Consider the following 14,409-nt stretch of genomic DNA (forward strand, 5'->3'; position numbering starts at 1 on the left):
AAGCACAATTTTAAATTAACAGCACTGTAAACACCTACCTGAGAGTTGAAACAAATATAAATGATAAATATTAACTTTAATACTTAAGCTAAACAACTCTTCTACTTCTAAACAATTTGCAGTAACAATGTTCATTCATTCATTCTGAGTAATATTTTCTGGATTGAAAACTTTACATTCTACTCACAAGAAAATGCTTAATTCTCATAGGCTAGTTATTGAAATACTAACAGGTGGTCAACCATAATCAGCCAATCAATTAGCTCGAATTTCCATACAAATGAAACTGATTGGCTAATCACTGACAATGTAGTAGGTGGTTAATCAATGATTCATTTATTTCAAGAATGAAGCGGTACATAGTCAGAAAAACAACTTTATTTCTGCATTATAAAATGTCAACTTCATCGATAGTTTTTGTCCCTTCGTGTTCTATTTAACGTTTCCCACACATCGGATATCACATCATTTAACTTTAACAAATGCAGCATTTGTAGATCAAGATTCATGTACATCTCTCTGATAGGCAGATGAAGTCACAGCCAAACAATGTCGCAAATACTGGAATCAAACAACAGTACTAACAGGTGAGATATATTTCTTCTTTATCAACTGTTTATTTTTCTCCCGTGCCATGCAGATTAAGCGTTATTTGATTACCACGTTATTTTCCTGAGATATGATTGTCCAATCATATTATGGTTAAGTTTAGGGTGATTTCATACGAGGAGGTGATATCAGCTATGGTGTAGAGGAAAATATGTTCTTTTCAGTCTGCAGAGGTATTTGTTCACATCTGTATAACTGCACAAAACGGGTAAGAATTCCATGCGTAAAATGTATTTTACACGTCCTGTATATACAAAACATGGGATTCAAAGATAATGTGGTGCGAAGACTGACACTTTAAAATATAGTACATATGGTACATATGGTCTCAGCTGATGAGCGCATGCACACAAGGTGAACACGTGCATATAACTGCAGTTAACGCACATAAACGTACAGTGTTTCACGGAAGACAAATCAGGTTCTTTCCTTCCAGTATCTCAGACTGTACTTTATCACTGGAGGTTGAGGCATCTGCTTGGATTGATAGAACAGCGCAAACAAAGGCAAGACATGTTGCACCAATTGCTGTATAAAAAGCCCATCCCGGATGACAGTCACCGATCTGGAAAGCACCGGCATCCTCCCCACACAGCTCTTTAATTCTCGGAGCACCCCATCCAGCAGGATACAGAACTAATCCTAGAATCAGGAAAAGGCCTGGAATGGAAAAAAGATAACATTTTAATAACATAGTTATAGTCAACACAAGAAACAAGTTTACAATAGATACAATTATGATAATTAATATCACTTAAATCAGTACATGGGTGAAAAGGTGACAAATATTTATTATAACTATGCCAACAGAGGGCGCTCTTTACTTATTCATTTGCAAGGCACCAAATTTGGAAATGTTATAATCCTCACATTATAAAATTATTGTTTTTTGCACACAATGCATATAGCACCATGGAATGATATTGTGATATAAAAAGGACATGCAAGAAAATTTCATTTATTTGCCATGCTCAGTAGATTATATTTTGTAAAATGCATTAAATATACTCACTACTTTAATTTCATTATTTTCACTGATAATGAAAATCCACTAAAATTAACTTGTATTAAAATATCAATACTCATTGTTTTCTTGCCAAATTTGTGAACTTAAAATCGTGTAAGTATACTTCAAAACATTTTAATAGTGAAAATAAATAGTTTTACAGTACCAGTAGATTGGATATTTCAAGTCTTACCCGGTACATGCTAAATTGAGTACGAAAACTAGAACTGATGTAATCATAGAGGGCGGTACAACAAGTGAAAAAGATTATTTCAATGCCACAAAAGTTATAATACGTCCTTCACGATTTTAGTTTTCGTTTACTAATTTGTATGAATTGAACATTAATTAACATCCTCATGAATAACTAATCGTATGATATAATGCTCAGTAATGCATGATATAATGCTTAATAGTGAAATCATTGAAAACAAATGCTATTCACATTAACACAAACATTTCTCACAGAATGATGAGAATGAAAATTTTTTCAAAGATATTAGTGAGAATGATTAACACCTCTCGTCATCCGTGAGACAGTGGTGTAGCAGTCACTTCTTATCCAGGGTGACTGTTACGGTACATTTAATACTTTATCACAGATCATCACTTCAGTCAATTTAAACTAAATCAATCAATCATTTCTGGACTTACAAATAACAAGTTGATGTCTAAATATATCCAGACATTATGATGAGAAAATTGTCATTTTAATGAAACATTAATCATGATTATTTTTCTTATACTACAACATTAATGTGTCTAGAGTTGCCCAGATATCTGCAAACACACGCTAGCAAACTAATTATTTTGTCAACAAATTGGATTTCATTTTATGACAGTTGCAGCCCGCCAGGTTACTAGCTCTATAATCAGTGTGTGGCCATGGAATATTAATCGATGCATCAATTGAAAAACATTAGTACATATTTACTTTGCTTAACTCTACTTTCACTGTTACCCAGGAAGTGGCAGGGATGGACATGCGGCAAAAGAGTTGTCTCATATTTTACATGATAAATAATATCTGGATGGATAGACTGGAGAATGTAGACAGGAGAGAGTAGTTTACATCATAAGTGTAGAACCATAACTAACACCAATTATCACGCACGCACGCACGCACACACATGCACACGCACGCACGCACATGTACGCACACACATGCACGCACACATCACACACACACACACACACACATAGTGATTCAGAAACCATTCATAAATTCTATGTTTAGGATTATGTATAACGGGGATGTGTAACCATTTTCCTATCTGGTTGAACACAAACACCTGCCAATAAGCAGTCCCAAAGACGTAATGTAATAGTGAATAATTTCCAGCTATTAGATTTGCCTCTCCACTTCAGTAAGCAAAAGATTTGCTAGAAAGTTTGGATCTCTTTTTGTATTCAATCACAGATCCAGAATTTTAGCAATGACTACAATAATGAATGCCAACTTGTTTCTCTTTTGTCTTTTGTCAAGCTGAAATGTCAGGCAGGCCGTCATTCAAGTTATCACATAGTAACGTGTACAGTTTACATTAAGGCTTGTCTGATTCAACTTTCCGCTTCACATTTTACCCACCATTAGCTCTCAGTTGATGTACTCCAGAACTAAAACACCTTTTGAATCGAGCCAGAACTAAGCACTTCCCCCAAATCTCCAGAGACACTTGGTAACTTAGTTTTAATTGAAAGAACTAAAAAGGTAGAATTCCTTGGACGCACTGTGCATATCAACTCTTCATATTATGTTACCAGTACAGTCTACACAACACGAGTTGAGACAGAGGTGAGATGTGTGCATGTACATTTGTACTGTATCAAATTTACTTTCGATGCCTTCTCAAAACTACAGTACATTAATAATATCGGAGTTTATTATATCAAAAGCTAATTACAGTTATATTATTGATGAATAATAAGTCGTATTAACTACTGAGCACTCATACTACATAGCATCAAAGGCTGGTCAAAAAAAGAAAATATTTGTGGCTAATTAGTTGCATATGGGCATTTTTTTTATCATATTTTTATTTAAATTTCATTTTAAACTCCATACCTTATTTTTAAGCTTATTTTTATAAGTAAATATTATTCTCCCAATCCAAACTATTTTGTAGAGATTTGAATTGCATTATTTGTCTAAATCATTTATGTCACTGTGTTCATGGAAGCCATTTTATCTCCCAGGACATTTACATAAAGATTATGGTTGAATCACTACATACAGACTGGTGTGTTACTATGGTTACAGATTAATATTCTGATTGAAGCTTAATTTGCCCAGAAATATTTTGACTTTTACAACATTTCAATCCTGATGGTTTACAAGTTCACTTTTCCTGCTTGAATCATACTTTCCATATTTTTACAATTTTTGACACTTTGGAAAAATTAAGTTTGGAACCTGTTCCAATAGAATCTTTTGGACTGCAGTGTTTTTTAAAAGTCAAAATTAAATATTTCGGTCAAAATATCTGATAAATTGTATAATATAGCTGGTACCGGTAGGTACTGGTATCATACAGTATTTCAGTCCATTAGACTGGCACAGTCTGGGCAATTTATTTCTTTTTAAAGTTTAAATTAAATACAAAATATCACGAAATGGAGCTGGTGTTAACGTGAAATCTCCTGTAACTGCGAAATCCTAAATGTGGTGTTTTCGCATTCACCCCAAATTTTGCAAAACTATTTTTTCAAAGTTTTCAATTATTAAAATTTAACTGACAAAAAAAAATCACCACAGGTGGGCCAGTCTACGGTCCATATAGATGTGTTCACCTACAGATATCAAGACTGTACGATAACAATCTTGAACATGCATGACCAAATCTTAAGTACATTAACGTCACCCCCCTGGAGTGCCATGCTCTATCATCACCCCCTTGAGTACTATGATTTCTTTATTAACCCTTCACTTGTACGCTCACTTTATTTCACTTCAATAAATGGAGATCCCAGAAAACGATACCTACTGAAACCGGAGGGGCAAAAAGGTTAAAAAAATTCTACTCTAAAAAGAAAAGAAGTTAAAGCTGCAAACACTGTAACGACTAGACTATTGTTATTTGATATAAGTAATACACTAATGCATCTTGTAGACAAACAAACTAATCAATAGGTAATGGTAATTTTAAACACTGGTTATATGAATTACATGGTTTGTATTATGTATTAATTGTCAGTAGATTTCCCTCTGAGGACAATTCACAGCAATCTTTTGTAGAGTGGTGCGTAATTTATTGAGGGTTGAAATACCGTAAAGTTACAAGCGTTAAATCGATGACAGAGTATAGGAGTGCGTTCACCCTCCAGGGTGAGGGGACAACTTCAGAATAATTATCCTAATGTGACAGTCACATAATTCATTCAGTGATATATCAACATTAATTGTTACAATTACATCATCAATGTGTGGTCATGTGATGTGTGGTCATGTGATGTGTGGTCATGTGATGTGTGGTTGTGCGATGAAACATTACGTCTTAATTAAGTTTTCATTGAATGCTAAAATTTACTCAAAGTATCAGTACTCAAGACTACTTTCAAGACAGTTAATACTGGATACAACACTTAACTTCTTTTACCAAAATTTCAAACTGTCTGGATTTTGTGAAACTGCAGGAAATATGCCTCAAATTTTCACATTTCTAGAATTTTTAGTGCTCTGAATGATGGTAATTGTTTCAGATATTGCATTGGAATAATTTCAGACAAATATGAATTCATTCTAGCCTCCCCTATTAGGACCAGTAGTACAAATGTAATTTTGGAAAAGATTGAATTTGGTTGAATATTTCCCCACAATTCATACCATCATGTACTGTAAAATCCCTAATTTTCTCTGGGTTTAAATTTCACTGATTTACCATTTCAGGCATATTCAGTGAGGTTTAAATTTATGGTTTTATCATTTAGATAATGTGTTCTATGCTAAATTTTACATATTCACTGGGTTTTAATTTAGCGCATTTTCCAGTCAGCGAAATAAGCAAAATTAAAACCCAGTGAATAATTAACCCTTTTACAGCATGTCCAAGAACACAAATAAACCTAAAACTAATTCATAGTACAACTTGATTTATTGAATACATTACACATACTAAAAGCCACAGAAACATAAACCAGACCAGACATTGTTATCCATCAATCTTCCAATGTGTGTGTTGGTGTTCCATGCAGAGTGAACAATACCACAATACAGAGACTGAACCACAGCCTTCATTAGCCGAGGTGAACACACTAACCTCAGTGAAATAAAGTTACAGCAAATCACAAGGGACCAATTATCCTGAATTTTGCACACAAAAAACTAAGATCATCACAATGTTTTGTAGAAGCGAACATTTCACTTGGATCATTAACACATGAAGTCACAGTGGCCGAGAATGCTCAATCAAACCACGACAATAATATATTTAATTCCTGCGATTGAAGTACCTGTCGTTCATACCCAATCCATCTCTCTAATTAACAACTGACAAATATTTAATATTTACCTCTTAAATCACCTCCGGATAGATGTAATGAGCTCAACATGACACTTTTATCATGACTGAACATCCTACAGAATTTACGAGTTGCTTAAGGCAGAGATAATCATTTGGGAAATTTAATGTGTGAATTTATGATGATGAGAAAATGCAATTAATCATAGTACGGAGAAGACATTTAAATGATTTGTGAGTTTTAATTCAGTCTGGAAAAAAAGTTTATCTTGGCAGTGACATGATCAATATGATTATGATTGAGGGCGCTGTTCAAAACATAAAATGATCCGCTTACGAGTAATCAGTTCAGGCATAATATGATTCAAGGAGATGTGCACCTCATAATTTCAAGTGTTTTTTTTTCAGTAGAAAGCTTGATTACAACACAGATTATAGATTATCTAGGTTACATGTATAAGATGTAAGATTTTGAAGGGGATGCTATCATTCCCTGGGACTGCAGATGACACTATTATTTATGTTTTTCACACTAATAATTTTTCTACTACAGTATGTACTACAGACTGATTTAAATCTGTCTAAATTTTGTTATTATACCTCAATACCATATTTCCCTATGAAAGCTTGATAATTTGACATAGAACAATGTACAAGAATTCAATCACATGAGCCCACACTGATGGGTATCAGCTTAGTAAAATATTTTCAAATCATGTCAAGCTAGCTACTGCATTTATTGTAAAAAATGAGAAATGTATTTGCTAAACAGAAACAATAACTGTTCATTTTATTCAAATTACAACAAGATATCAAGTATTAGTGTTACATACCACAGTACACAGTGTGTGCGTTACACACCCTGGATGCAATACAGTGTTGGGGGACACACACCCTGGATGCAATACAGTGTTGGGGGACACACACCCTGGATGCAATACAGTGTTGGGGGGCACACACCCTGGATGCAATACAGTGTTGGGGGGCACACACCCTGGATGCAATACAGTGTTGGGGGGCACACACCCTGGATGCAATACAGTGTTGGGGGGCACACACCCTGGATGCAATACAGTGTTGGGGGGCACACACCCTGGATGCAATACAGTGTTGGGGGGCACACACCCTGGATGCAATACAGTGTTGGGGGGCACACACCCTGGATGCAATACAGTGTTGGGGGGCACACACCCTGGATGCAATACAGTGTTGGGGGGCACACACCCTGGATGCAATACAGTGTTGGGGGGCACACACCCTGGATGCAATACAGTGTTGGGGGGCACACACCCTGGATGCAATACAGTGTTGGGGGGCACACACCCTGGATGCAATACAGTGTTGGGGGGCACACACCCTGGATGCAATACAGTGTTGGGAGGCACACACCCTGGATGCAATACAGTGTTGGGGGGCACACACCCTGGATGCAATACAGTGTTGGGGGGGGGGGGCACACACCCTGGATGCAATACAGTGTTGGGGGGGGGGGGCACACACCCTGGATGCAATACAGTGTTGGGGGGGGGCACACACCCTAGATGCAATACAGTGTTGGGGGGGGCACACACCCTGGATGCAATACAGTGTTTGGGGGGGGGCACACACCCTGGATGCAATACAGTGTTGGGGGGCACACACCCTGGATGCAATACAGTGTTGGGGGGGCACACACCCTGGATGCAATACAGTGTTGGGGGGCACACACCCTGGATGCAATACAGTGTTGGGGGCACACACCCTGGATGCAATACAGTGTTGGGGGGGCACACACCCTGGATGCAATACAGTGTTGGGGGGCACACACCCTGGATGCAATACAGTGTTGGGGGGCACACACCCTGGATGCAATACAGTGTTGGGGGCACACACCCTGGATGCAATACAGTGTTAGGGGCACACAACCTGGATGCAATACAGTGTTAGGGGCACACTCTTGATGTGAGTAAAATTCAAAAGCATTCAGCTACTATATAGTGTAAATACTAAGCATACTATCTGTCTAGACACTAAAAACCATTAACTATAATCACAGATCACATTGAATGATACATGCATGGCTTGAATACCAATATACTTTAATAGATATATCACGTTATGTTATCACTATTGAAATCTCAGTTCATTAACTAAAATGAGTATGCCATTGAATCCTGGCACATAACATCTACAGTGTCTTAGCTTAGATGAGTAAAAAAAAAATTTCTTATGATAAAAATTCTGCAGATTTAATAACGACATCTGATTATTCACATCCGATGAGATAAAGCAAACTTGAATCATTCATCATAAATTCCCAACACTTTAGTGTGATGTGAGGTTGCCATGGTTACTGACACCTTCAATGGACATTCAAAGTATATTCAAATTGACATCTTTTATCTATTAAATATCACAAAATCTGACAAAGTGTAAAATTCAATTTTGTGCTACATTTACGGTTATCGGATTTCTCATTGCCATGTCATGCAAGTCTTAGGTGTGACCCCAAAGGGTACACATCCTGGTACTTCATGCGAGTATTGTCACATAACAGAAATAACATTAACACTACTTGGACAGCATGTATGTTTTTTTAAATAACATTATTGAACAATCAGCCACTCAGCTAATATACCATTACACTGTAGCTCTCTGCTGTTAGAACTGAAGATATCAAGAAATGAACAAATCTGAGAGAGGTCTACCAGACGTAACTATATGTATAATAAAAAAGCAATCGAAGTTGCGTTTTCAAAAAAAAAGGAAAAAATATAATTTTTTATCAAAAATGACAAAAATATTCATGAAAATTTGAGAATACAAGATATCATCACGAAATCAACAAATCTTAGAGAGGTCCACCTGAGGTAACTATATGTATAATATCAAAGAAATTGGACTTGCACTTTTCAAAAAGAAATAAAAAATATCACTTTTTACGAAAAATGACAAAAATCAGAATTTCTGTTTTTGAACAGAATGATGGACAATCAGTAATAACTAATTTGAAGTTGACAGGGGTGCTGAAAATTGATAATACCAGAATGAATTTTTGGATTCATTCATAAAGCTTCTTATACATTACAATTAACAAGAGCAGATATTGTGAATCTAGGGCACCTTATGTAAAGCACAGTTTCCTGCTATATAAAGATTTATAGATGATTATCCCAGTACAGGGTAGAGGAAATTGACTTGATATGCAGTATGAATATTAATAGGCTATGCGAACTAGCACTGTTTAAATAAATACATTGTTCAACAAACTTGCAAGTATTTATAATTAAACCATGGTTTGCTGAAAGAGATTGAAATCCATTACTGTAAACCTCCGCAATACAAGGGAATCTTACATTATGCATACCAATGAAGTGAAAATTCTCTGTTAACAGAATATCATACAGTACCCGGTATTAGTATACTGGTAGCACATATGCTTAGTGAAATGACAGAATCCAGGATGAAATTCAGCAAATAATAATAAAATATTGCTTGGTGTATATAATAAGTGCATTTTATTGGAGACATGATTTTATAGATCAAATATCGATAAGAAAGTTATTATATATTACTTGTGACACAGAATTTTTTTCTCTGTCTAAATTGAGTGACACTAATATGTATAGGCAGTCATACTTGTTTACATTTTACACGCTTATGTGTGTACAGCGATCGGTTGGCAAGAACCGGCTTGTTCATACCCAAAGATAAAATAGCGTTATTATTAAATATACATGTACGTGTCCCTGTTAATAAAACTTATGGGCAACGTTGTCTTAGTAGATTGCAAGCTGGCGCTGATCAGTAAGAAACATCTGTTATCAGAAAACTATGACGACACATTGAGACAGCAAATACTTTGATATAGTGACTGTTCCCAGCGATTTCATTGGCCATATATATAAAACCATTCAATGTTGTTTTAATAAAATTAAATTCTTAAATATTTGTCTGCAAATTACAGGTGCAGGTGCTGATGGTAAATGAAGTGAGTTTAGTAATTTAGAAATCATGTTCCATATTTGAGAATATTGAAAGGGTCACGTGACCATTATTATAATTTAAAGCATTACTGTAAAATACTTTACTTTTAAGCTGGAAATAAGGCCACACTGATTTAATTTTATGGATGACATCCTTTGGAGACCCCAAAACTAATGCGAGAGGGCGAAAAAAAAAAAAACAATCCACAGGACTACGGAGCTGGTATTACGATTTGAACCACAGAACACAGTGTATCAAAAAAACAACAAGAAGTCTTCATTTGTAGGAGGCACATGTTGAGGTACACATCTCGTATAGCTGTGTAAACATCACATCTCTCTGACCGATGTCAATTGCGTACCAGTCTACAAAAATCCCTACGTTTTTCCTCTTGAACTTTTATGCTCGCGTATTTTGGTGGCGTGGATGCCATGTTGTCTTGATGTTTTGTATGAAATTTATTTCCACTGATTTTAACAAGTTGAATGTAAAATATAGAGGAAAAACGTCTATTTGATGAATTTTATTCCTGCTGAATCATTCCTTCAGCAAAAATAAATTCTAAGTGAAAATAATATATTTTACAGCTAAATTCTATTAAATTTGCATACACAGGTAATAAAAACATGTCTACAATAAAATTTTTAAACTGAAATAAAATAATTTAACACCACCATTACAGCATTAGAATTTACCTGAAATGTTACAGCTGTGAAATCAATAGGCACTCAAGTAAACAATATATATAGCTGGGAGATGTGACTGTTGAAGAACAAACGTGACACAAAATTTGACACAGAGACGCTATAAAATCAGTCAACAATGAATAATGAAACCATTAGGTGATAATTAAGTCATTTTTTACTGGATATTAATTTCTATAACCTTGGGAAGTGTCCTTCAATTACCTTCTTCCCCCATGGGAATTAATGACATAACCCGGCCCAGATCTCTCTCAATTGTAACAGAGGTGAAGGACAAGATTAGAGAATAATAAATCTCTGTTAGTGGTTTAGAAATAGCAAGAATGAAGGCTTACATTCTAAGCTATCGTAAATTAGGAATCCAAGGTAATTTCAAAGTGGTTTTCAGGTGTAAAACATCTCTCGCATGGCAATTTAATGCACCATGCCCAGAAAAACATATACAACATGTTCAAAGTTTGTTTACTAAATTATACTTATAAATTTTTTTTCTTTTTTTTTCTAAAAATTATGATCAAGATGAGCTGGCAACATAATATTTTGTCCAAAATTAACAAACAAATTCTGGCAAAATACATGCACCAAACATTGAGACGGGAAACATAGCATACAAAGAGTTGTACAGATGAATCTATTAAAGACAGTTTTGAAATAATTCAGCTAGGTTGATTTGAAAGCATACTGAACGGACATTGAATGTTTTTTTCAGGTTACAATTTCTCAGGTTTTATCCACATAATTAATTGCCTCACAAAAATTAGGTTGAAAAACATGAGTATACATTAGTGTATAATATTTGGTGCATAGATTGAAATTACATACTGTAAAATACTTTATTTTAGCTGGACTTAATATTCGCTGAAAAAACTTTGTGGGTATTTTGTATGGAATTTATTTTCACTGATTTTTGACGAGTTGAATGTAAAACAGGAAAAAAGGTATATTCGCTGGATTTTATTTTCACCGAGTCATTCCTTCAGCGAAAATAGCGAAAATTAATTCCAAGTGAAAATAAAGTATTCTAATGCAGTGAAAGTGTTTTTTATTGTTTTTGCATGCAAAATGTAATTGTACAGTTACATACTGAATTGCAGCATTCAATAAACAATTCCAGTTAAAGTAATTGATATTATTCATCAATATATTTAATATAAAGATAGAATACCAAGAATACTGGCTATTTAAAGAAGGATCACAAGGGTACGAATGTTGAGATCATTAGGTTACGAAAAACGGAGAAACAGGATAATTCAAACAAGACAATTCAAACACATTTTTCACAGTATGTTTACTTTTCCCATTACCTCTCTATTGTTACCTAACAGAGTAAAATAGATTTGGATGGAGGTTACCAATGATATGCATTGCCTGTATGCTACGGTGCACAACCCTGGATTGGTCATACACGACACGCAGTAGCGTAACTTATTCAAAGTTAGCTTTAGCAATCACCATCACTGCATGGTGTGTATAGTTACAATACAAGTGCAATGCAGAATTCATGGTATTAGATGTGACAGGCTTGGCCTGAGAATCTTTCATGCATTTAGTTTGTTTGTTATTAGTTTACTCTTCCATGTCCAGGACTATTTACTCATTATAAAATTCAATAAACTGTCTGCAAACGGCTTTACTAGTTTTATCCAATGAATTGCAAAGAATTGATTAATTTTAGATCATGTGTTAAAAACAATCCTGTACACTTTAAAAGTAATAAATGGTTTAACTCAATCCCCCCCCCTCCATTAAAATCAATGGCTATACCATGAATATGTGTAATACATTTCCACTCCACCTGTTTAACTGAAAATGTTTACCCTTAAAAGATTCTTTAGATAGAAATATCAAATGATTTAATTCAATACCCTCCATTTAAGTGAATTACTGGACTCTGAGTATATGTCATGCATTTCTACCCCACCCCTGTAAACTGACAAGCTGTTCCCTTAATTCTCTACTTTATAAGCCGTCAGATGACACTAAGATATTTATTATCCTACTGGATTACAAGTTTAAAAATAAACCCCAGGATTATTGTCAGATCTGGGTAGGAGATGCCCTTTACTGCATGTGCTGATATCAGACTATAAAATGCGTTTTGCAGCTCTTTACAACTTTGAGAAACAACCGGATATTTGATTGTAAATGATGACAGATTTGTCACCAGAAATCATACATTAAATAGAGATAAATGACGTTGATGTGGATAATTTACATTTTTCATTCATAAGGAAGGAAGACTTATCACATACCAAGTATTTTAGTTCAAAACCTAGAAATGTACCAATACCAAAACGTCATTTTCTTTCATTGTGCCACAGTCCCTCTATGACTGATTGTCCATATAAAGGTCTGTGCAATCTGATTAAAATTCATACATGCAGGTTCCAATTTTTTTTTTTTTTCAATTTTTTCAATTCTCATATTTTTTATTGTTAATATGTTTTTAGCAAATGAAGCGTAATTTAAGTGTGCTTCATGAATGAAGTAAGATTTGTAAAAAAAGACATTCACATTCATTTTTGTTCCTTGAAGGTCAATCACATTGTAAATACGTTGTGGTAATGATAAGACTACTCACAAAAGTATTCCGTATTTCAGCCCATTTTTTGTCAATTGAAACAGGCCGTCACAGGGAAAGAAATAAAATTGACAGGGTATGTAATAAGTGTGACAATAATGATGTGGGTGATGAAAAACATTATATTTTTCATCGTAAACATATCGGGGAATATATTCCTCTATGCACTATTTATATATTCACCTGATTAATAAATCTTGCCAACTGAAGAGTTGTTTATCAAGATTTTCTCAAGTGTAGACAAATATGTTTATAGTATTTTACCGGGGTAGCTAATTTTCTATTTCAGATTCTAAAATTATTTTAGATTAGTTGTGTTACCTTATGTTTCTTATATTGGACTTTACTCAAGTATTATTTTAGTGTACGTTCCAAATAAAATATCCTATCCTATCCCAAAAGGAGAAATGAGTGAGAAAGTGAGGACAGCTAGAACATCTACTTTTAATATACCATAGGAGAGATGTTTCCAAGTTTGCAAAGCAGGAATGCAACTTTTTAACACTTGTGATGGAACCTGGTCGTCACATGGTAAATGTCTAAAAGAGTTGGTGAATTGTTTTAATGGACGCCAGCGCAGCTACCATAAGTGGACTGCCTTAGGTTATTAAACCTCTTCTATAACAGGTGGACTGGTTGCTGCTGAAAGCCAATAGCACTCAAGGGTATGATTAATTAAGCAAAAAAATTAATTACAAACTTAAGTCATTTTCAATTTAAGTCGCTGACATGAAAAACAGTACACACAATGAATAAACTGAAAAGTCTGTTTTGTACGCAGATTACACTCAGGTTCATTGAGTGTCTAATAACAAAACTGTATACCCATGGCAATACGCATGGAATGATTCGTACCATTACATTTCAACTCCATGTAATATCCCTGAGAAACTATTCCCTACACAAATGTTCCATTCACTCTGACAGTGTTTCTCTATATATAGCTACTGATAGCTATTTGCATACTCAAATGCAATATCTATAGCTGCAATAATTTTGATTTTGAAGTTAATTTACAATCTCATTCTGATTATTAATCTGATTTTTTTTAATGCATTGCCTACTCAATTTTTTTTATATTCATAG

The 14,409-nt window shown here is 34.7% G+C and overlaps 1 protein-coding gene across 2 annotated transcripts in view; it reads right to left on the reverse strand.

Moving 5' to 3' along the window:
• Positions 1-313: 313 nt before the first annotated feature.
• LOC100367699 (LHFPL tetraspan subfamily member 2 protein-like) overlaps positions 314-14,409 on the reverse strand; it is a 47,726-nt gene continuing 33,630 nt past the window's right edge. For both annotated transcript variants that reach the window (XM_085494966.1, XM_002741085.4), the window contains exon 3: positions 314-1,269. In XM_085494966.1, the coding sequence (XP_085351092.1) occupies positions 1,013-1,269 (257 nt within the window). In that variant the 3' untranslated portion in view covers positions 314-1,012. The remainder of the gene's footprint in view (positions 1,270-14,409) is intronic.

The sequence above is a fragment of the Saccoglossus kowalevskii genome, chromosome 21, assembly GCF_978046115.1.
Source record: "Saccoglossus kowalevskii chromosome 21, keSacKowa6.1, whole genome shotgun sequence".
Classification (NCBI taxonomy): Eukaryota; Metazoa; Hemichordata; class Enteropneusta; family Harrimaniidae; genus Saccoglossus; species Saccoglossus kowalevskii.